General features: G+C 40.6%; 1 protein-coding gene across 1 annotated transcript in view; it reads left to right on the top strand.

Annotated features, from left to right (window-relative positions):
- slc25a46 (solute carrier family 25 member 46) overlaps positions 1 to 20380 on the top strand; it is a 71145-nt gene extending 50765 nt beyond the window's left edge. Inside the window, exons 7-8 of the mRNA XM_028804825.2 lie at positions 574 to 631; positions 19668 to 20380. Coding sequence (XP_028660658.2) covers positions 574 to 631; positions 19668 to 20246 — 637 coding nt within the window. The 3' untranslated portion in view covers positions 20247 to 20380. The remainder of the gene's footprint in view (positions 1 to 573; positions 632 to 19667) is intronic.
- The last annotated feature ends 951 nt before the right edge of the window (positions 20381 to 21331 follow it).

The raw sequence follows: 21331 nt of genomic DNA, 5'->3' as shown, positions 1-21331 counted from the left end.
ATGAATCAATGAAATCAAGTTGCATTGAGATTCTGTTTAAAAAAAATCACACAATATATGCTGTAAATCTAAGGATACACGTCGTACAGTCTTTTCAGTCAGTTTGTGTTGTGTGAACCAACGTTTCAGTCGTGTCACTCTCAGAGCACAAAGCTATAGGTGTAGTTTAAATTTTGTTTAATTGCTTGCAACAAGTCAGTATAAAGTAAAAAAAAAAAAAAAGAAAGAAAGAAAAGAAATGAAATGCTGAGAGCCCATACTGAAAGTATTTAAACAACATATTGTTATAGTCGGTCTACTCTATTACTGCTTGCACAGCCACTGTCCTATAATGGGTAAGACTGTTTTGAAAAATACAACGAGATGCATTGGGTGTGATGGATTAGACACTTTAGCATTCCCAGGTTGTCCAAAAGACATAAGTGATACTTGGCTGAACAAATCACTTGATTAAAGGGTCTGCACAATAATGAATAAACTGCTCGACTGGTTTATCAATGCAGGAGAGTTTCAACGAAATGCGGTGACCAGTTACATCACAATAATTTGTTTTTCCCCCGTTCTGTTTTCCAGATTGACATTTGTGGTCGCAATGCCCTTCTATTCTGCTAGCCTGGTTGAGACTGTGCAAGTAAGTAATATCTACATTCATGAATAGTTGTTTCAGGAGTTCAAAATATGAGCAGTACAAAATGGTTAACCTTTCAGAAAAGAAGGTCTGTAAAAATTGGAGTGAAACAACGGTAACAAAAATTCCTACTTTAAAATATCTGAAGAGTACATGGTCATGTTATTTTATACTTACTGCGTTTTAAAATAAATGTTTCAGGGTGGGGCGGCACGGTGGCGCAGTGGGTAGCGCTGCTGCCTCGCAGTTGGGAGACCTGGGGACCTGGGTTCGATTCCCGGGTCCTCCCTGCGTGGAGTTTGCATGTTCTCCCCGTGTCTGCGTGGGTTTCCTCCGGGCGCTCCGGTTTCCTCCCACAATCCAAAGACATGCAGGTTAGGTGGATTGGCGATTCTAAATTGGCCCTAGTGTGTGCTTGGTGTGTGGGTGTGTTTGTGTGTGTCCTGCGGTGGGTTGGCACCCTGCCCGGGATTGGTTCCCTGCCTTGTGCCCTGTGTTGGCTGGGATTGGCTCCAGCAGACCCCCGTGACCCTGTTTGGATTCAGCGGGTTGGAAAATGGATGGATGGATGGATGTTTCAGGGTGCTTTAGCATCATGCTTTTAATGAGCATATCACCCTCCAAGAGGTGAGAAGAGACATCTTGTGAAAGAGATGTTCGCTGCTGATGATACTGCTGTGGAAGAACATATAAAAATGTTTCACTCTTTAAACTTTTGCACACATTATGTCATTATTACAGATGGAAAATGGCATTCAGTAAGGAAAGAATAAATTATGTCCATTTTTTGTCTTATTCTTACATAAATGGTATTTAAATTACTGTATATAAATCATGAAAAATGTTTCATTTTTTAATGTAATGCACAGCTTAAATTATATTATAGTGCTTTACTGTATTGAATTTAAGTTGATGATACTCATAAAAATAAATGATTATAATAGACACACAGCATAAGAGCAACAGCAATCATTTTAACCCTGCAGCCTACAAACAATTAATTTAGCACAAATTTACTTAGACGGGCATATGCATGCAACACCTAAAAATGATTCACCTCCTTGGAAGTTTTCACTCTTTATTGTTATACAACATTGAATCGTAGTAGACTTATTTGGACTTTTTGACAATGATCAACAGAAAAATTCAGTTTAATGTCAAAGTAAAAACAGATCTCTGCAAAGTGGTCTAAATAATTAAAAAAAAATAAAACACAAAATAACAGATTGCAAAAATATTTATACCCTTTAAAATGATATGCCTAACTAATCACTGGTATAGCCAGTTGGTTTTAGAAGTCACTGAGTGTCTCTTAGGGCCCAGTTAAATTAGTCCTTAAGAAATTTAAACATGTGAACCTGAGACATTTGACAAACGAGATGACCATTCAGTCCATCAAGCTTCCATGTTATAGCTAATGGTGAACTTGTCCCAATATCTCATCCAGCTACTTCTTAAAGGCTGGCAAGGTTTCTGCTTTAACTACATAACTTGGAAGTTTGTTCCAGATTCCCACAACTCCCACAAGACCAGCCCAGCTACATGCAGACACACACACACGATGTCCAAACACACACATTTATTTTCTTCTCTGCATAGTACAAAGTACCCACAAGGCTCAGTCCCTTTTCTTCAAGTCTTCTGCTGCCTGTACTCGTCTCCTCGCAAGCTCCGTCCTCTTCTACCCAACTCCAGCGCCTTGAATGGAGTGAGGCGGCCCCTTTTATAGTGCACCCGGAAGTGCTTCAGGTGCTTCCCGATTAACCTCCGGCAGCACTTCCGGGTATGGCGGAAGCACTGCTCGTGACCTCCTCTTCAGGCAGCACTTCCTGGGGTGGCGGAAGTGCTGCAGATCTTGTTTCTGGAGCTGTCCAGGTGCCCTCTCGCAGTGGCTATGGACCCCAATAGGTTTTAGCTTCTAAGCCCCAAGCCCGTGGCCCCGATGCAACCCAGGGGGGCTGCCATCTCATGTCCCGGGGTATGAATTGCCCTTCTCCTGGTCCCCTGCTTTTCCAGGCCTCTCGGTAGGACACGATCCCTGGCCATCCATCACAGCGTAAAGAAGTACATTCTGGCTTCAGTCCTAAATGCAATTCCCCTTAATTTCCACTAGTGTACTCAAGTGCATAATTCACCATTAAGTTGAAAGAATTCTACTGGATCTGCCTTATCAATGTCTTTAAGGACTTTAATACCTGGCTGTAGGTCCCCACCCAGTTTTCCTCTGCTCGAGACTAAACAAGTTTAATTGTCAGAGTTCAGCATGTCCTTAAGTCCTGGGATGCACTGGGTTGCTTTCCTGTGCACAGCTTCAAGTGTTGCTATGTCTCTTTCTTTCAATGTGGTGACCATAACTGCACACAATACTCTAGATGTGGCCTCACTAGTGTGTTACATAGTCTGTGCATAATACCCCTTGATTTATATTCAAAAAGTATTGGACTGCTGTAAATCTGCCTAATGATCATGCATGAAGACGTCTGTTGAGGGAAGCCACCAACAGACCTATGATAATTGTGAAGGAGTTATATTTATATAGCACATTTTCGTACAAACAAAATATAGATCAAAGTGCATTACATGAGACGGAAAACAAAGTTACAAGAAAAGAAAAACATCCATCCATCCATTTTCCAACCCGCTGAATCCGAACACAGGGTCACAGGGGTCTGCTGGAGCCAATCCCAGCCAACACAGGGCACAAGGCAGGAACCAATCCCGGGCAGGGTGCCAACCCACCGCAGGAAAAGAAAAACAAATAAGATTAAAGATTAAGTAACAAAAAATGAAAAAAAAAATCGAAATGATCTTAAAAACAGGTAAACATCAACTAGAAAAGCTGCATCCTTATATACAATGTCAGGATGTATGGTAAGTCTCTTTAAGGACAAGTCCGGTGACAGAAAAAAAAACTCCACTTAAGCTGGAGAAAAAAACAAAATCTGCAGGGGTTCCAAGGCCATAAGACCGCCCAGCCCACACTGGGCATTCTACCTAACATAAATGGTCGTAAGTCGATCCTTTTTGTTCACTCAATCCGTAAGTCAGCTTGGACATCTGCCTTAATTCCATCGTCACAGGGGGCCGTGTGGTATCTTGATCAGGTGGTGGTGGTGGTGCAGCTCGCCACCACAGAGAAACCGGAAAAGACAGCAGAGAATAGTGGGGACTAGTAAAGATTACAGGTCCATGACAAATATGATAACTCTATACCCATATAGTCTATAAGGAATACAACTAAAATGTAGCTACGAAAAAGGCAAATTAAAATAATGAGTTTTTAGAAATGTTTTAAAAAATGTTCCACAGTATTAGCCAGGCTAATTTCTGTTGGTAAAGTATTCCAGATTTTAGGTGCATAACAGCAAAAAGCTGCCTCGCCAATTCTTTTACTCCTGACTCTTGGAATTATAAGCAGACACTCATTTGAAGATCTAAGGTTACAATTTGGAGTGTAAGATGAAAGACATTCTGAAATATAAGATGGAGCGAGATTATTTAAGGCTTTGTAAACCATAAGCAGAATTTTAAAGTCAATTCTAAATGGCACAGGTAACCAACATAATGACAGTAAAACTGGTGAAATTTGCTCTGTTTTTCTTTTTCTAGTTAAGATTCTGGCTGCTGCGTTCTGAACTAATTGCAGCCGATTGATGTCCTTGTTAGGTTTTGTAAATTTCTAAGAGGTCTAAAAAATTACAGTGGCTGAGATCAGAGAGACTGCTCAGAGAACATCTGTTTTCTGGGTGCTTCTCCACTCTTAGGTTTATGGGAGAGTGGCAAAGAGAAGCTACTGTTAAAAAAAAAAAAAAACATTTTATGACATTTTGGCTAGAGTTTGCCAAAAGGCACAGGGGAGACTCAATACAAGCTTACATAAATAAGACTTACAATTATTAGAAAGCTAAAATCCTTATAAATACAGGTTGTATTATAATGCAAGTGTCTAAAGGTGAATATCCTGATAAGGTCAGGTGGTCAGTCAGTAGGACAGAGAAAAAATCTGCAGGAGTTCCAAGGCCAAAAGACCACCCAGCCCCCACTGAACATTCTATCTAACATAAATGAATGTAAGTGATTCCTTGTGTTTTCCGGACTTCATCCCAAGGGATTCAAAGCAGTTGGTGGTACAAAACACAACAGGAGAGAAAGCTGAGGAAGGTAGAGACTAGTGATTATGAAGAATACGATAATAGATTAAGTATAACTAAAATATAATTACAAGAAAAGCAAACTAAAAAAGTGGGTTTTAAATGGTGGCTTTTTAAATGGTCCACAGTGGTTGCCTGGTGTTATCTCTGTCAGTAAAGCAGTTCAGATTTTTGGTACATAACAGTAAAATGCTGCTTCACCTCTATTTTATGCTGTGCTTTTGGAATAATAGGCAGACCACCATTCGAAGATCTAATGTTACGATTTGTAATGTAGAGGGACAGGTGCTTCAAAATATACAGAGGAGAAACATTATTGAAACCTTTATATACAATTAGTAGTATTTTAAAATCTGCTCTAAAGGAAAACCAATGTAACATAATATTTTTACTAATATGTTCTGTATGCTCTCATTGAAATAAACGCAGTAGTGTAAACAGTCAGACTGAGACAGAGCCCACATTATGCACAATACAAATTCTTCTATTTTTATTCCCTGTCTAGCAATAGGCTAAGAACAGGACATTACCATCCTTTTTACATTTTTTTAACATCAGCAGGGTTCTGTGTGAAGTTTGGAGATTGTCTGTGAGGAGTTTGTACCTTCTGCCACCCTGTCTGTATAGTTTTTCTTTGGTTTCCTCTCAATGTGGTTATTAGAGTGATAGGCGACTCAATTATCAACAAGTGTGAGTGTATGAACAAGTGAGGTTTATGATGGCCTTGTTCCAAGTCCAAGTTTCTGGGTTTTGTTTTTTCTTTCTTGTACCTTATCTTACCAGATTATGCTCTGGCATTGGAATAAGTAAACTGTAAAATGGATAAATCAACAAACGGCAGGTTTATTCTGCTTACTGTTTATTTGCAGTTCCTTTTATTTATACTATAATACTACATTATTCCTGCAACACAGCAGCATTGCTAATACAGAGATGGTTTGCCCAGTGCATTTTAGGATTTGTGTTTAACACTAGAACTACCAAAGCCTACAAAAAAACTCCCAGACCATCTTAAATCCGTTCGCACCTATCTGTCAAGGTCTTTTGTGTTGTAAATGTGTCGATCAACACAAGCAGCAAGCCTGCTATCCATCCTCCCACCAACACCGAAAGGACAGAAAGTTCTCTCAGCTCAAGTCTGTTTACCTGCATGTGAGTGGCCTGGGGTTGTAGAGGGTAAATAATATATCATTATTTGGAATACATGCATTTCATGTGTGTTCCGTGTCTACAAGAATTTATGTGAACACATCGTTAAAACAGAAACGTTTTTCATGCTTTAGTAATGATTGAAAAAATGTTGACATGAAGTGTATAATGTGTGAAGCTTGAAGTCCAAATCTCAAATAAACACTTTCACAAAAGGTACAAGTATAACAAAACAAGTATACTTTTATTCAAGAACTAGCAAAATACCCGCGCTTCGTAGCAGAGAAGTAGTGTGTTAAAGAGGTTATGTAAACATATATATACATATACATATATACACATATCTACATATACATATATATGCATATATATATATATATATATATATATACATATATATATATATATATACACATATCAACATATATATATATATACATACATATACACATATACATCCATCCATCCATCCATCCTCTTCATATATACATACATACATACATACATAGTGCATAATAACACGGGCTGTGATTGTTACATGGGAGGGAGACGACAAATCACAGCTTCCCGCTTTCTAATCGGGCCTGTGATTGGTGCTTTGACTAATGCCTAGATCCCACAGTATGTCCCCTTAGGAGAGGCGTTAGGCAAGTGTAATTGAATAGTGGTGCTGCAAGTTTAGCTTTACACCTGTTTTTAAGGCTTATTGACTGAAAGGGGCTTTCATGAAAAAACTTGGGGCTTTGCTACAGGATACACCCTCCACAAGTTAAGGAAGTAAAAATAAAGGTATATATTTCTGTTTTATTTAAACCTTTTAAGTTTGTATGCGGGCGGCATGGTGGCGCAGTGAAAGCTGCCAGTTAGGAGACCCGGGTTCGCTTCCCTGCGTGGAGTTTGAATGTTCTCCCCGTGTCTGTCTGGGTTTCCTCCGGGTACTCCGGTTTCCTCCCACAGTCCAAAGACATGCAGGTTAGGTGCATTGGCGATTCTAAATTGTCCCTGGTGTGTGCGCCCTGCGGTGGGCTGGCACATTGCCTGGGGTTTGTTTCCTGCCTTGTGCCCTGTGTTGGCAGGGATTGGCTCCTGTATTTAGGATATAGCGGGTTGGATAATGGATGGATGGACATCTGTATGCATAGCCCTATTTGCCCGTTTTCGTTTTTTTTTCTTTCTTCAGTAATATTTCAGCAAACCCGGAGCTTGTCAGTTCAAATCCTGGTACTGACACCACTGTGTGACCCTAAGGAAGTCATTTCACCTGCCTGTGCTGCAAAAAACAAAAGTAATGTAACAAATTGTACCTCAGATGTTGCAAGTTGCTGGAATAAAGGCATAAGTAAAATAGATAAATATGTATTATACACATAGGAACTATTCATTTATTTTCAGTTAAGTCATCTGCAGCAAACCTTTATAAATGAGGGTTTCTCCTTTTTAGATAGTGCAAACTGTTTCTTCTTCATTGACGTTTTCTCTTGGAGAGCTTTTTTCATTTCATTGAAAATGAAAGCAGCAGCTGCCAAAATATGTAGCTTTCTTATTAATTTTTCAACATTGTGTAAAATAAATGTGTAAAGTAACATAAAAGGTTTAAATACTGGTTATCCTTTTACACTAAAATATTACTAAAGAGATACAAAAAAAGTAAAATGGATATGTTCTTTTTCTTTAAGGAGATTAAATATTACTGAAGAAAAAAAAAAAAAAATTAAACAGCCAAATGGGGCTATGCATACGAACTTAAAAGGTTTAAATAAAACAGAAATATATATTTTATTTTAACTTGCTTAACTTGTGGAGGGTGTATCCTGTAGCAAAGCCCTAACTTTTTTCGTGAAAGCCCGTTTCAGTCAATAAGTCTTAAAAAAACGTGTAAAGATATTAACAATAAGCTAAGCAAACCCAGGAAGACATGGAATCGTTTAAATCAAGTATCATTACATTTTCCTTTCTTAAAGAGAAGTAAGGCAGTACTTATAAGCTTACATATTTATATATAGACATACATATATATATATATATATATATATATCCGAAGCCGTGCAAGCACACTCTTGAGAATGCAACGTATAGTTGTACAGAAGAAAAGCAATCTTGCCTCAAATGAATGGCAACCTTTTGTAGGTCTATGAACTTAATTTAAACTTTAGGTTTACACGGTGCTTTCTTTCCGAAGTACCTGCACTCATGAATATGTCTGTATGTGTCAGTCGGTCAAATCCACGCACTTCGCACCGGCGAAGTACCGCTTTTAAATTTTTATTAAGAAGAAAATAAAACCTTTTTAAATTGAGGGAAAATATAGTAATAACAGTTTGTTAAGGATCTGTTTTTTTGTGAAGCTGCCTTTACTCGAGTGATCACTTCGACCTGACTTGGTGGCCAACTATAAGCGTTACCTGGTAGGTAACCACCCATACAATCAGATTGTGAATCAGACTACGAATGCTGTGAATGTAATTACACACTCACTGCACTTGCTTACGGTAATCGAACCTCGGACGTCAGCGCTAGAGGGGCTTAGCAGCGGTGAAGTATTGCTTTTAAATTTTAATCAAGAACAAAAGAAAACCTCAGAAGTTCGATTCCCGTAAGGTAGTGAAGTGAGTGGCCGGTTACCTACCAGGTAACGCTTATGGTTGGACAGCAAGTGACGTAACATCAGCCACGGTGCCTTCAGTTGTGAGAAGCAGATCATAGAATAATTGAAAATAGTTTTGCATTTACCTTTTTAGTAAAAGGCGAGCTTTTAAGCCTGAGAAATCACCCCGTAAATGCACACGTTTAATTGCACATGTGTTAATATGTATGGTTACACAGTATTAAAAGACAGTGAACAACGTCAGTTACCTTTGTTCCCGCGTTTGATAAATGCGAGCTTTTAAGCCTGAGAAATCACCCCGTAAATGCACACGTTTAATTGCACATGTGTTAATATGTATGCTTACACAGTATTAAAAGACAGTCAAAAATTAACGTCATTTACCTTCGTTCCCGCGTTTAACTCGTGCTGTAAATCTCTTCCTTGTTTTTAGTTCACGTGATTACGTAGGAGGCGTGATGACGCGATACGTGACTCCGCCTCCTCCGTTAGAGTATATGGACAAAAAACATGTTCCAGTTATGACCATTACGCGTAGAATTTCGAAATGAAACCTGCCTAACTTTTGTAAGTAAGCTGTAAGGAATGAGCCTGCCAAATTTCAGCCTTCCACCTACACTGGAAGTTCGAGAATTAGTGATGAGTCAGTCAGTCAGTCAGTCAGTGAGTCAGTGAGGGCTTTGCCTTTTATTAATATGTATAGATATAACTGCAGGAAAAGAACTTGCATTAGGGTGCAACACTGACACGCCTTTAATACGACCACTTTAATAGTGCAGCAGTAAGGACTGCTGACTCGTAATCAAGACGTTCGTGGTTCAATCCTGGACACTTTTGTTTTGAGTAGTGAGCTGCTCTTATTCTTACTATTATAGAGTAAAAACATACATTTGATTTGAGTCTGTAACAGCTGGTGTAAATTTATGGTACTTGTAAAGGTTAGCGTTTTTTTTTATTTATGCAGTTTTATTCTCTGTCACGTTCATGCTCGCCCCAATCTGACACTGCTGTTTTCAAATAAAGACATGCTATAACAGAGGTGAACTCAGATGAAGACGAGGGTTCTACATCGGAGAAAGAGAAGAGAAGCCCTCCCTGCAAGTTATGTCCACTCACACGTAAGAACAATGTAGCAATATGCTGTTTCGTTGAAGGACAAGTGCGCGGCAGACTGACTGGCAGGGTGATGCCCGACCTGTTGATGCATCCAAACGGTGCCATCTTTCGCCTTTACACCTGGTGCAGCTGCGTTATTCTTAAACAGGCAGTCCCCGGGTTACATAAGAGATAGGAACTGTAGGTTTGTTCTTAAGTTGAATTTGTATGTAAGTTGGAACAGGTACATTATTTTAATAAATGCTGTTGTTGACCTACTGTATTATTATTTCTACTTTATTTTCCATGGTGATGGTTTTTCTGGGCAGCACGGTGGCGCAGTGGGTAGCGCTGCTGCCTCGCAATTGGGAGACCTGGGGACCTGGGTTCACTTCCCGGGACCTCCCTGTGTGGAGTTTGCATGTTCTCCCCGTGTCTGCGTGAGTTTCCTCCGGGCACTCCGGTTTCCTCCCACAGTCCAAAGACATGCTGGTTAGGTGGATTGGCGATTCTAAATTGGCCCTAGTGTGTGCTTGGTGTGTGTGGGTGTGTTTGTGTGTGTCCTGCGGTGGGTTGGCACCCTGCCCGGGATTTGGTTCCTGCCTTGTGCCCTGTGTTGGCTGGGATTGGCTCCAGCAGACCCCCGTGACCCTGTGTTCGGATTCAGCGGGTTGGAAAATGGATGGATGGATGGTTTTTCTCTTCTTTACTGTATCACCAGCACTTGCATCAAATTTGTGTTTCAGAGACATTGTTGAAGGGTGAAGACAAAAGGTTAAGATGAGCTCTTCTGCACAGCACTGTACACGCTATCACAGCAGGAAGGCACCCCTTGTCAGCATGTCTGGTGTACTGACAAGAGACAACTTCCTACTATGTATGTAACAGTACATGCAGGCTTGCTACTGAGAATGAATGGGAGCAGCGAGGGGCGATTCACCACCCACCACACAGTCACCTCCACTTGCATATACTATGCTGCCTGCAGCATCAGCCCACCAAGAGCGAACAGGGTGCAGCCAAAGGCGGGTAGTGAATCGCCCACCACCACCCCCATTCAACAGGCAGCCACCCAAGGCACACTACAATGCTACCCCCCACCGCCCCATTCACCCTCAATGGCTTCCGTTCAGCCACAACTGGGTCACCGCTTGAAGCATCACCAGCCACCCACCGAGAATGAACAGGGCAGCTGTTCAAGGGACACTGAAAGGCTGTGTAGTAGGCGGGCAGTGAAATGCCCCTCTCTGCCCCATCCAGCCTCCCACTGAGAATGAATGGGGTGCGGCCCCCACCGCCCCATTCATCAACTGGAGCCGCCCAAGGAACACGACACTGCATGAGCAGTGAAACTGCCCCCCTCAAGCCACCGCTTGCAGAATCGCCAGGCCAGAGATGACAGAGAGGCAGTTACTGAGGAGTCTGCGTCGCGTCCCCAATGACAGATGAAGGAGCAGCTGCGGCCCCGTTCGTAAGTCGTATGTCAGATGTCCATAACTCGGGGACTACCTGTATGTTCTTATGTGTGAGTGGATGTTTCTTGTGGGGAGGGCTTCTGTTCTCTTTCTCCAATGTAGAACCTTCGTCCTCATCTGAGTTCACCTCTGTTATAGAGGTGTTTTAGCACATCATTATTTGAAAACAGTAGTGTCAGATCGGGGCCGGCGTGACTGAGAGAATAAAACTAAATTTAAACAAAAAAAAGCTAACCTTTACAAGCACCATATATTTACACCGGCTGTAACAGACTCAAATCAAATGTATGTTTTTATTTTATAATAGTAAGAATAAGAGCAGCTCACTACTCAAAATGGAAGTGTCCGGGATCGATCCACGAACGTCTTGATTACGAGTCAGCAGTCCTTACCACTACACCACTAAAGCGGTTGTATTAAGGGCATGTCAATGTCGCACCCTAATGTGAGTTCTTTTTCTGCAGTTATATTCTCTGATAAAAGCATACTTGTTTTTATAATTGTACCTTTTGTGAAAGTGTTTATTTGATATTTGGACTTCAGGCTTCACACATTATACACTTCATGTCTACATTTTGTCAATTATTACTAAATCATGAAAAACTTTTCTGTTTTAACGATGTGTTTACATAGATTGTTGTAAAAACGGACTACACATGAAATGCATGTATTCCAAATAATGATATAGTATTTACCCACTACAACTCTGGGCAGCTCACATGCAGGTAAACAGACTTAAGCTGAGAGAACTTTCTGCCTTTTCTGTGTTGGTGGGGGGATGGGATAGCAGGCTGTGTTGATCGACACATTTACAACACAAAAGACGCTGACGGAAAGGTGTGAATGGATTTAAGGTGGGCAAGGATTACGAGCTTTTCCGTAGGCTTTGGTAATTCTAGTGTTAGAAATGGTCCTGGCCTGCCAAAAGCTTTTCAAACTGATGAACTCCGTGATTGCGTATGCAGCAGTGCATCCCCAAATGGGAGAGTGCCAGCCCAGTGAGTCAGGAAACATTTTCCTTGTCCATAATCAGGAAACATTTTTCTGTACACTTCTAAAGTACTCTTGCTTCTTTGGTTTATTAGTTAAATCATTAATGATGATGTGAGGGCCAGTGGCGGAGGTGCATGGCTGACTCTTAATGTTAATCTCCATGATGCTTCACAGCTGAAGTGCTGTGCTTTGGATCATCTTAGACTCCCCTAGTCATCACTTCAGTAAAGGCTCATGTTGTGTAATCCAGACTGTTCCAGACCTCTACCGATCACCATGTATTGTGAATTGTAAGGTAGTCTCTGTGAGATTCTGAGAAGAGGTTTTCCTCTTTGTTGTAGTGTGAAATTTTGCATATAAGTTGATAAATATTTTGTATGTCTTTATTTGTAACTTAGTCAAAGCAATGTAGTATTAGTATTTCATTATTGATAAAAACAGCAATGGTTTGATGGTTAAGCCTTCCCCCATTTTAAGAATGACTCTTTTTGTAATTTTATGACAGGGTTGGGGGAAGTGCCTAAAGCAAGTTTGGCAAGTGTTTCTCTGCACGACTCTCACAATCAACCCCCATAGGAAAGCCAGTCTATCTAGCAGGCAAGCTTCACCTTAACAAATGGTTTTAGGGGCAAGTGTCAAGGTATTCCCCCATTGATCTGAAGTATGGCTGTTTGGAATTGGCTTGTATCAGAAGCCTTTATATACCGTGACGCCCTATTGGCTGCAGGATTTGGACAGGGAATCTATAAATTTGCTTGCTTTACCCCTCCCTCTCTTACGAACTGATGAAGGAGCATCTCACACACCATGAACTGAAAAGGACAACACAATGAAGAGCACAGCTTGGCAGCCATATTGAGACAGGCATGCAGCCTGTTCTGAAGAAAGCTGACCAAAAATGAGGACTTAACTAGAGACATTTTAAGTAACTAACAAGTCTGTGTGCCACCTGAAACTACACATCAGCATTTATTAGGTTGTATGGTTGCCAATATTCACTTATACTTTGCTTATTATTATTATTTATGAATATTATCAATAATACATTATTTAAAGTGTAACTTAACTCCTGCTTGTCTTTTACTACACCTAATTGCCTGAGGCCATAAATGTAGAAGGGAAGGTGGGCAGAAGTTATATGGTACAGTACCTTATAAACAGTGGTAAATCTGTGAGATTTGAGGCATTCTGACAAAGGCTACATATTAATAATACAAAAGGGGAAAGTAGAGTAATGTGGAACTCTACCAAGACAAAACAATCTTACAATGTAGTCTTCATAATTCTGTTTTAAGTCTTCAGGAAGCAGTTACTGCGATAGTTTCACCCTTGTACCGCAGAGGATTCATGAGTTATTTTATATGTTTTCTTCACAAACTACAAGTGCTTTCCTTAGTCAACCTAGTGGTTGATACATGTCTGTGATTTGGCAAAGTATGAATGAATGGGGGCAGCACGGTGGTGCAGTGGTAGCGCTGCTGCCTCGCAGTAAGGACACCTGGGTTCGCTTCCCAGGTCCTCCCTGCGTGGAGTTTGCATGTTCTCCCTGTGTCTGCGTGGGTTTCCTCTGGGTACTCCGGTTTCCTCCCACAGTCCAAAGACATGCAGGTTAGGTGGATTGGCGATTCTAAATTGGCCCTAGTGTGTGCTTGGTGTGTGGGTGTGTTTGCACCCTGCCCAGAATTGGTTCCTGCCTTGTGCCCTGTGTTGGCTGGGATTGGCTCCAGCAGACCCCCGTGACCCTGTGTTTGGATTCAGCGGGTTGGAAAATGGATGGATGAATGAATGGTGTGTGTGTGTAAATGAGTGTGATGCATACTGTAGAGTTTTGTTTTGTCTAACTAAGATGCTCTGCAGTGTTGATTTTGTGTAGGCTCTCTAATCCATATTACTAAACGAAAATGGTAAACCGGATATGGACGCAGGGACCTGCCCGTGGACGCAGGAGACATAGTGAGCAGGCGCCACACAAAGCCCCCCTCCCCAGAGTGAAACGGGAGAGACTACGAACGTGCGCAGGCGCCACACAAAGCCCCCCCGCCCCAGAGGAAAACGGGAGAGACTACGAACCGTCTGACATGCCGCAAGCAGGATAAAGTGAGGTCAGAAATAAAAGACAGAGTAGGAAACAAAGTAAAACGTCATAAAGAGGTTAAAGAACGGGGACAAACACATGGAGAGCAGGTTACAGATGATGAAAACTGGAATGCAACAGCTTCAAAAAAACCTAGGCACGAAACACATGCACAGCGAGATACAGAATATAAAGGCGGAAACAATGACAGTTAAACATCCACACCACACAGCAGAGGCAGACCCGGAAGGCGTGGGAAAGTACGAAAGGTGAAGGTGCCTACACAGCATGGTGAAACCCGACATAATACGGAAGGCGCAGACGTTGCCGCCATATTGTGAGTGGCACTAATGCGTAGTGAAGGTGCAGGCGTCACCGCCATATTGTGCGTGGCACTACTGCTGAGTGAAGTTAGGAATAATGTGCTGCTTGGTGTGCCACACAAACCCCCCCACAGACTACGGAGTCCATAGAGACTACGAACGACATAACCACACAAACAACAGGAGTCCGCACCCAACCCCAGAGTAAAACGGGACAGACTACGGAGTCCAGAAAGGGTCACAAATCAATTGGAGTACGGAAAGCGCAAGATGGTACGCAAACACACTACACAGCATGATCCACGCACCTCTAATGACCCGCAAGCAAAAACACGATATAGTACAGAAACCCAACAAATACGGACTCCACAACATATTTGAATCACATTACAGTGATACAATATTAACAGTGCAACCACACAAAACACAGGCACAACACCTGACGGGTAATAAGAATAAATGGACACTCCGTATTAAAGGTTCGTCATCCTCACACGTGAAAACTATACAGCATAAGTGAATCATCACATTACAGTCATACATTTTTAACAATTCAACCACAGAAAATGCTACGTATTAACAGTAAGTGCTATCCATTATCCATATTACTAACGCTAAACAAGGAAGAACTAATGGAGTTACGCTCACAGCTCCAAAACAATAGACCAGATACCACTGTTAACGCGACGGGCTATATTATGTCCAAAGAATATTGATGTTGATCACATAAATAACCAAGTCATTGCATTACTTCCTGGAGAAAGCCGCCTCTTTCTAAATACTGACAAAGTTGATTCTGAAGACGAGATTGAACATCTTAATTTCCCCTTAGAATATCTGAACACTATTAACCCAGCCGGATTACCACAACACAATCTTAACCTTAAAATCGGAACAATTGTCATGCTATTAAGAAACCTTAATACTAAACAGGGTTTATGCAACGGTACACGTTTAGTCATCAACACCATGACAATGTTATTGAAGCAAAAATACTTACAGGATCACATCCTAACAATACTGTTGTAATTCCTAGAATTGACCTTACAGGTTCTGCCCTTGAATTACCATTTACACTTGGGCGACACCAATTTCCCATTAAACCTGCATTTGCCATGACAATCAACAAATCCCAAGGACAGACCATGGACAAAGTTGGCATACACCTCTCTGAGCGTGTATTTGGACATGGACAACTTTATGTAGCCTTCTCATGGGTTTGGTGTTCATCTGACATTAAAGTTAAAGTTATAAATACTCCAAACCAAGGAAAGCTCATTCAAGGACAACAAACCGTCTTTACTACAAATATTGTATATAAAGAAATATTCCAATAAATCTTTGTGATTTACCATACAATACATTCTTTACTTCCTATATGCATCATCTACACCTTTACACTCTAATGTATCTCATGCATACATCAAACAATTTCGCGTTACCCAACACCAGGGGTTGGCGAGCAAAGCGAGCAGGGGGCAGAGCCCCCTAGTACGATTCTGATTCACCATTTTATTTTTTTTTATAGCCAATTCTTCTAGTGTTCATATTGGTTCGGCCCTGCTAGCTCACATGCATACAGGCCTCCTCACTGCCTTACAGTAGGCTGCTTATGGTTCCTTGGTGTGTTGTTTCTTTACATGATGAATATATAAATTACCAACAATTAAGATCTTGCTATACTAATAAAGCAGTTCTTTTCAAAATCTGTTTTTCTGTATTATTACAAAATAGAGTATGGTGCAAAGTAATTTTGCATTTTAAAGCAAGTTGTAGCAGGTTTTTTTGCCGTTTTTGCAACTTGGTTACTAATGCTGGGTAATGCTCTTCACTAAAGTAATGAATGGGTGAAGCTTACGGTTGATATTTCTACTTCTGTTTAGTAAGAGGTGATGTTAGTTTCTAGGAAGCCAACCACACGTTGCTGACGCATGAAAATAAGCATCAGAAAAATCTTAAAAGTTAGACCTGCTCAGATTCGTAGGAAGTTTAATAGGCCGGAGTTGAAGGCTGCCCTATTAAACATTTCAGTTGTGCAATTACAACCACACATAGTATGTGATTTCATCAGTTGCGTCATCACTTAGTCATTATTGCCTTCTGAATTGCTAAACATGTCTCTGTACAAGATATCTCTGGTTGTAGTCAGCTGTGCTATTTTCTTTATAGACTGTAAAAACTTTTGCTATGATGAATGTGTCTTTCTGATTTTCCCAAAGGCAAATGCACTTCCCCTCAGATAATTTAAAAGTCCAAACTAAGCGTACATCTTTGGAATGTCTGTGTCATCATGGGTGTGTGTGAATTTGTCTAGTGACAGACTAGAACTGTGTGCAGTGTTGTCTTCCACCTTGTGTCCAGTTCTTGTGCTTTGTTCATGTGCTCTCCGATGGACAGGAAGTACGAGTTCCCCAATTAGAGATTTCATGAGAATTCTCTTTGAAGATGGAGATCCTGGGAGATAACATTCTGAGTTGTAACGTAAAGCTGACCTTTCATCTCGGTTAGAAATATAAAAAATTAATCTGGCAATCTGTAACAATAAATGGTGTTGTTGTGATCATATTGTATTTAGAGTATACATTTTAATGCATTTACTGAGCTCTTTTTCACACAAAAAATAAGACCTCATCTTTAATTGCTTTTTTTGTGTGTAGCTAGTAGCAAATTAAGAGCATCCTCACAATTCTCCCAAAAATCCAACTTGAAATTTAGAATGAAGTGGGAAGATAAAATGGCACAAGTAGAAACTCTGAAGACCCCCACAATTTGAGCGGAATTAATAGATTCTTTAATGGTAGTCATGTCATTTTCTAATAATCCAGACCAGGGTCAAAGTTGGGGGGCTTGGGCCTATCCCAGACAGCATAGGGCGCAAGTTAGGAACAAACCTTGGCCAGGATGCCAGTCCATTGCAGGGTAAACAAACACACACGTGGGCCAATTTAGTGTTGCCGTTTCACCTAACCAGCATGTCATTGGAGGGTGAGAGGAAAGCCACGCAGAGAACATGCAAACTCATGGCAGGGAACACCCTGGCCTCCTCTGTAGAAGTGAATATTTAACCTACTGTAGTCTGCTAGAACTATGAAGAACATGAAAAATTATATCCTTTCTTCCCCTGCATTAAAATTTAAAACAATACTTATTGTTGAAAAGAACTGGAAATCAGGATATGCAGATTCAGAATCAGCATTCCTTTATTTAATATAGCTGTTATTTTTAGGTTCACATCTGTTTTGTCTTGGTAGAGTAATATATATTGCTCTACTTTCCCCTATTGTATTATTAATATGTAGCCTTAGAATGCCTAATCTCACAGACTTACCACTGTTTATAAGGTATTATTGTATATAACTTATCCCCACCTTCCCTTCTATATCTATAACCTCAGGCAATTAGATGTAGTAAAAAGACAAGCAGAAGTTAAGTTACACATAAAATAATGTATTACTGATAATATTCATAAATAATAACAGAATGCAAAGTACATTTGAATATTGGCAACCATACAACCTGATTAAATGATGATATGTAGTTCAGGCGGCACACAGACTTGTGGTTACTTAAATGTCTCTAGTTAAGGCATCATTGGTGCTCAGCTTTCTGCCACATGTCTGTTCAATATGGCTGCTGAGCTGTGCTCTTCATTGTGTTGTCTTCATCATCTCAGGTTAGCAAGAGAGAGATTGTGAGGTTAAACACCTACATTAATAGATGTTCTGTCCAACCCCTACAGTCAATGACATCATGGTACTTAAAGGCCTCTGAGACAAGCCAATTCCAAACAGCCATACCTCAGACCAATGGGGGAATACAACATCTTAACACCTGGCCCCAAACCATATGTTAAAGTACACCTTAGCCTACTTGTGGGGGGTAGAAATGTCTCAGCAAACTGGTTTAAGACACATCACCCAAATCCTGTCGTAAAATTCAAACAGACCCATTCCTATGGGGGGGTGGGGGGTAAACATTGCTTTGCCTAAATTACAAACAAAGACATAAAAAATATTTATCAAGTCATATGTAAAGTCTCACATCACAACAACATCCTTGGTCATAAGATATGTTGTTGTTGTTAAATTGATACATCTTTGAGTCTGTGGTACCTGATTTTGTGCATGGTGTGTAAATTCAGTAAAGCATATTTTATAGCAGAGACTTTGTTCTTTCATATCACTGAGAATTTAGGAACAATCTTGATTATACTGTATGTATACATTTGGAAACAATTTGTTCACCAAACATACTTCATATGTGCAAGATGATTTACAGGAATGTCTCAATCTGTTCACCATCATGTTCAACACACAAAATCCAATGAGCAACAGTACCATTTAAAGCCCATGCACACATTTTGTGGGGAATAGATGCTACCACAGTCTGTATTCTGTCCTTCATGTCATTGATATCACAAACTTTCCTGCTATACATGCACTCCATCACCGTACCCCATACCCAGAAATCACAGGGTGTCAAATCAGGGGAGTGTGGAGGCCATGGCATTGGTCCACCACGACCTATTCATCAAGCTGGAAAGGTGTGGTTGAGATAAAAATAATCCATTAGTGTTAACATAATTTTGACTCACCCTGTATATTTTGTTGAGTATGGCCCCAAATTTAAAATGAAAAGTGCAAAAATTATCCATCTTTTAAAAGAGGAAGGAAATTCTTGAGTAACAAAAATATATAAAATAGCATGAAAAGGACATCTCAAGCAGTCTTCCCTTTATTTAATTGTGTGTGTTGCTACCACTATTAAACTGACCTAACATAATACCATTGCCTGTTAATTGCTTTATCCAGTTGGGGGTCCTGGGGACCAGAGCTTGTCCTAATTAGACAGGAAAAAGACCTGGACGTAGCACCACTCTGCACACACACCTAAAACTTGGGCCAGTTTGGATCCCCCAGTTAAATTAAGCTGCGTTTCTTTTGGAATGTGGGCAGCAAACCACAGTACTAAGTCCAGAACTCGGGTTGAGACAATGAGAATGACCTGGTGCAGGATTCAAACTCAGGATGGCAGCGCTACCTGCACAACCATTGAGTCCTGCTAAACTGTGACCTCTCAATCAGATGTAGTTTGTTTTGATTATTTTTTAACATTACCAAAAGTATTGTCTATGTATTTTGACAGACGTTTCTTTGTTGAATATTTATTTACAGAGTGAGATCATTCGTGATAATCCTGGAATATTGGATTGCCTCAGAGAAGGATTTGGAAGAGTTGTTGGAATGGGTGTCCCACACAGCAAACGCCTGCTCCCCCTCTGGGGCCTGATCTTTCCCACCATTTCTCATGGAGTGCTCCACTACATTATAAGTTCTGCAGTTCAGAAGCTTGTGCTGCTTGTATTGCAGAAGAAGTCACCGTCACGCCCGAATGCCGAGAGCAGCGATTCGGTACAGAGTATGCTCGACTCCTACTTTCCTGAACTTATTGCGAGTTTTGCAGCTAATCTGTGCGCAGACGTCTTGTTGTATCCAATGGAGACAGTACTGCATCGCCTTCATATCCAAGGGACCCGCACAATCATTGACAACACAGACCTGGGCTTTGAGGTGCTTCCCATTAACACGCAGTATGAAGGAATGAGAGACTGCATTAATGTGATCAACCGAGAGGAAGGATTGTTGGGATTTTATAAAGGCTTTGGCGCCATCGTTGTCCAGTATTCATTGCATGCAACTGTCCTACAAATCACCAAAATGATTTATTCTGTACTTTTGCAAAATTCAGCCTGAGATCAAAAAGGATAAAGCTCCTGCGGTCATCCCTGTTGTTGTGAGAGAAGTTTCTTTGTCTTTCTGTGACCCTTTGATAAAACGAAATACATTACATTGACCTGCCGGACGAAATAAAGAAAAACTGAATCTTGGTTATCTTTTTTTTTTCTTTTTTATTATTTTCAGCTACACCATTTAGGTTATCCACATAACTATTTACTGAATTTTAGAGTGGATCAATCCAGCTTAAAGCCTTCTGCTGCTGCTTTCCAAACTTACAACTAATACCATTTAAGTAAAAGTCTTAATGCTTGAGATTTATTTAAGCACAAATTAATGTTGTTTCATTTTATTATCTGCAGCCATTTCCAAGTTTGACACTATTCATTTTTAACAATGCTCGCTTTCACAGATTGCTTATTTCTTCCTTTCTGCAGCTAACAAATTCTTACTAGATAAACCATTATTTAGGGGCCCCTCTTTTACAAAAATGTTTTGGGTTTTTCTGGCAAAGCCAGATACACACCGCTTCTTTCACCTCGTCATCACTGGCAAAATCTATAACCGCCCTAGTTGTAGTTCGGATTTTGTCGATCGTTAATTTTATTCCTCCCAGCTCCTCACCAGTACTTCATTTTGATTGCTACCCCAAGTACTCTGCAGCACTCACACTTTTTTGACTATTTTTCAAGAGCTGTCTCCACTCTTACATACCTCAGCAAGCTAAAGCAATGTCCTCATTAAGAGCACATAAACATTTGATCTCCTTTTACATCTGCCATCCACAAAAACTACACAAAACCTCTCTGTTGTTCTTTGATTGTCCAGTGATAGAAGTATATCCACATTGATGACATGGTAGCTGCCCACACACTACCAACAAGGCCAATGGTAGCAAGGTTCACACCACCAGGTGAAGGGTTACAAAGCTGAAAGGTGTTGCAAGTTACCACACAAGAATGAAAGCATTTTAAGGGACCCTTACATTGTCCGCCTCTCCAGGATGAGCAGACAGAAAACTCGGCAAGCAAAGCCTACTGTTCAACTGGTCACCATTACAATACAATGGCATGGGCGGCATAATTGGTCTCCTCTCAAAATCA

Source organism: Erpetoichthys calabaricus, chromosome 7 (genome assembly GCF_900747795.2).
Source record: "Erpetoichthys calabaricus chromosome 7, fErpCal1.3, whole genome shotgun sequence".
Lineage (NCBI taxonomy): Eukaryota > Metazoa > Chordata > Cladistia > Polypteriformes > Polypteridae > Erpetoichthys > Erpetoichthys calabaricus.
Note: the sequence above shows the minus strand (reverse complement) of the source record. Positions and strands in the feature narration are given on the sequence as shown.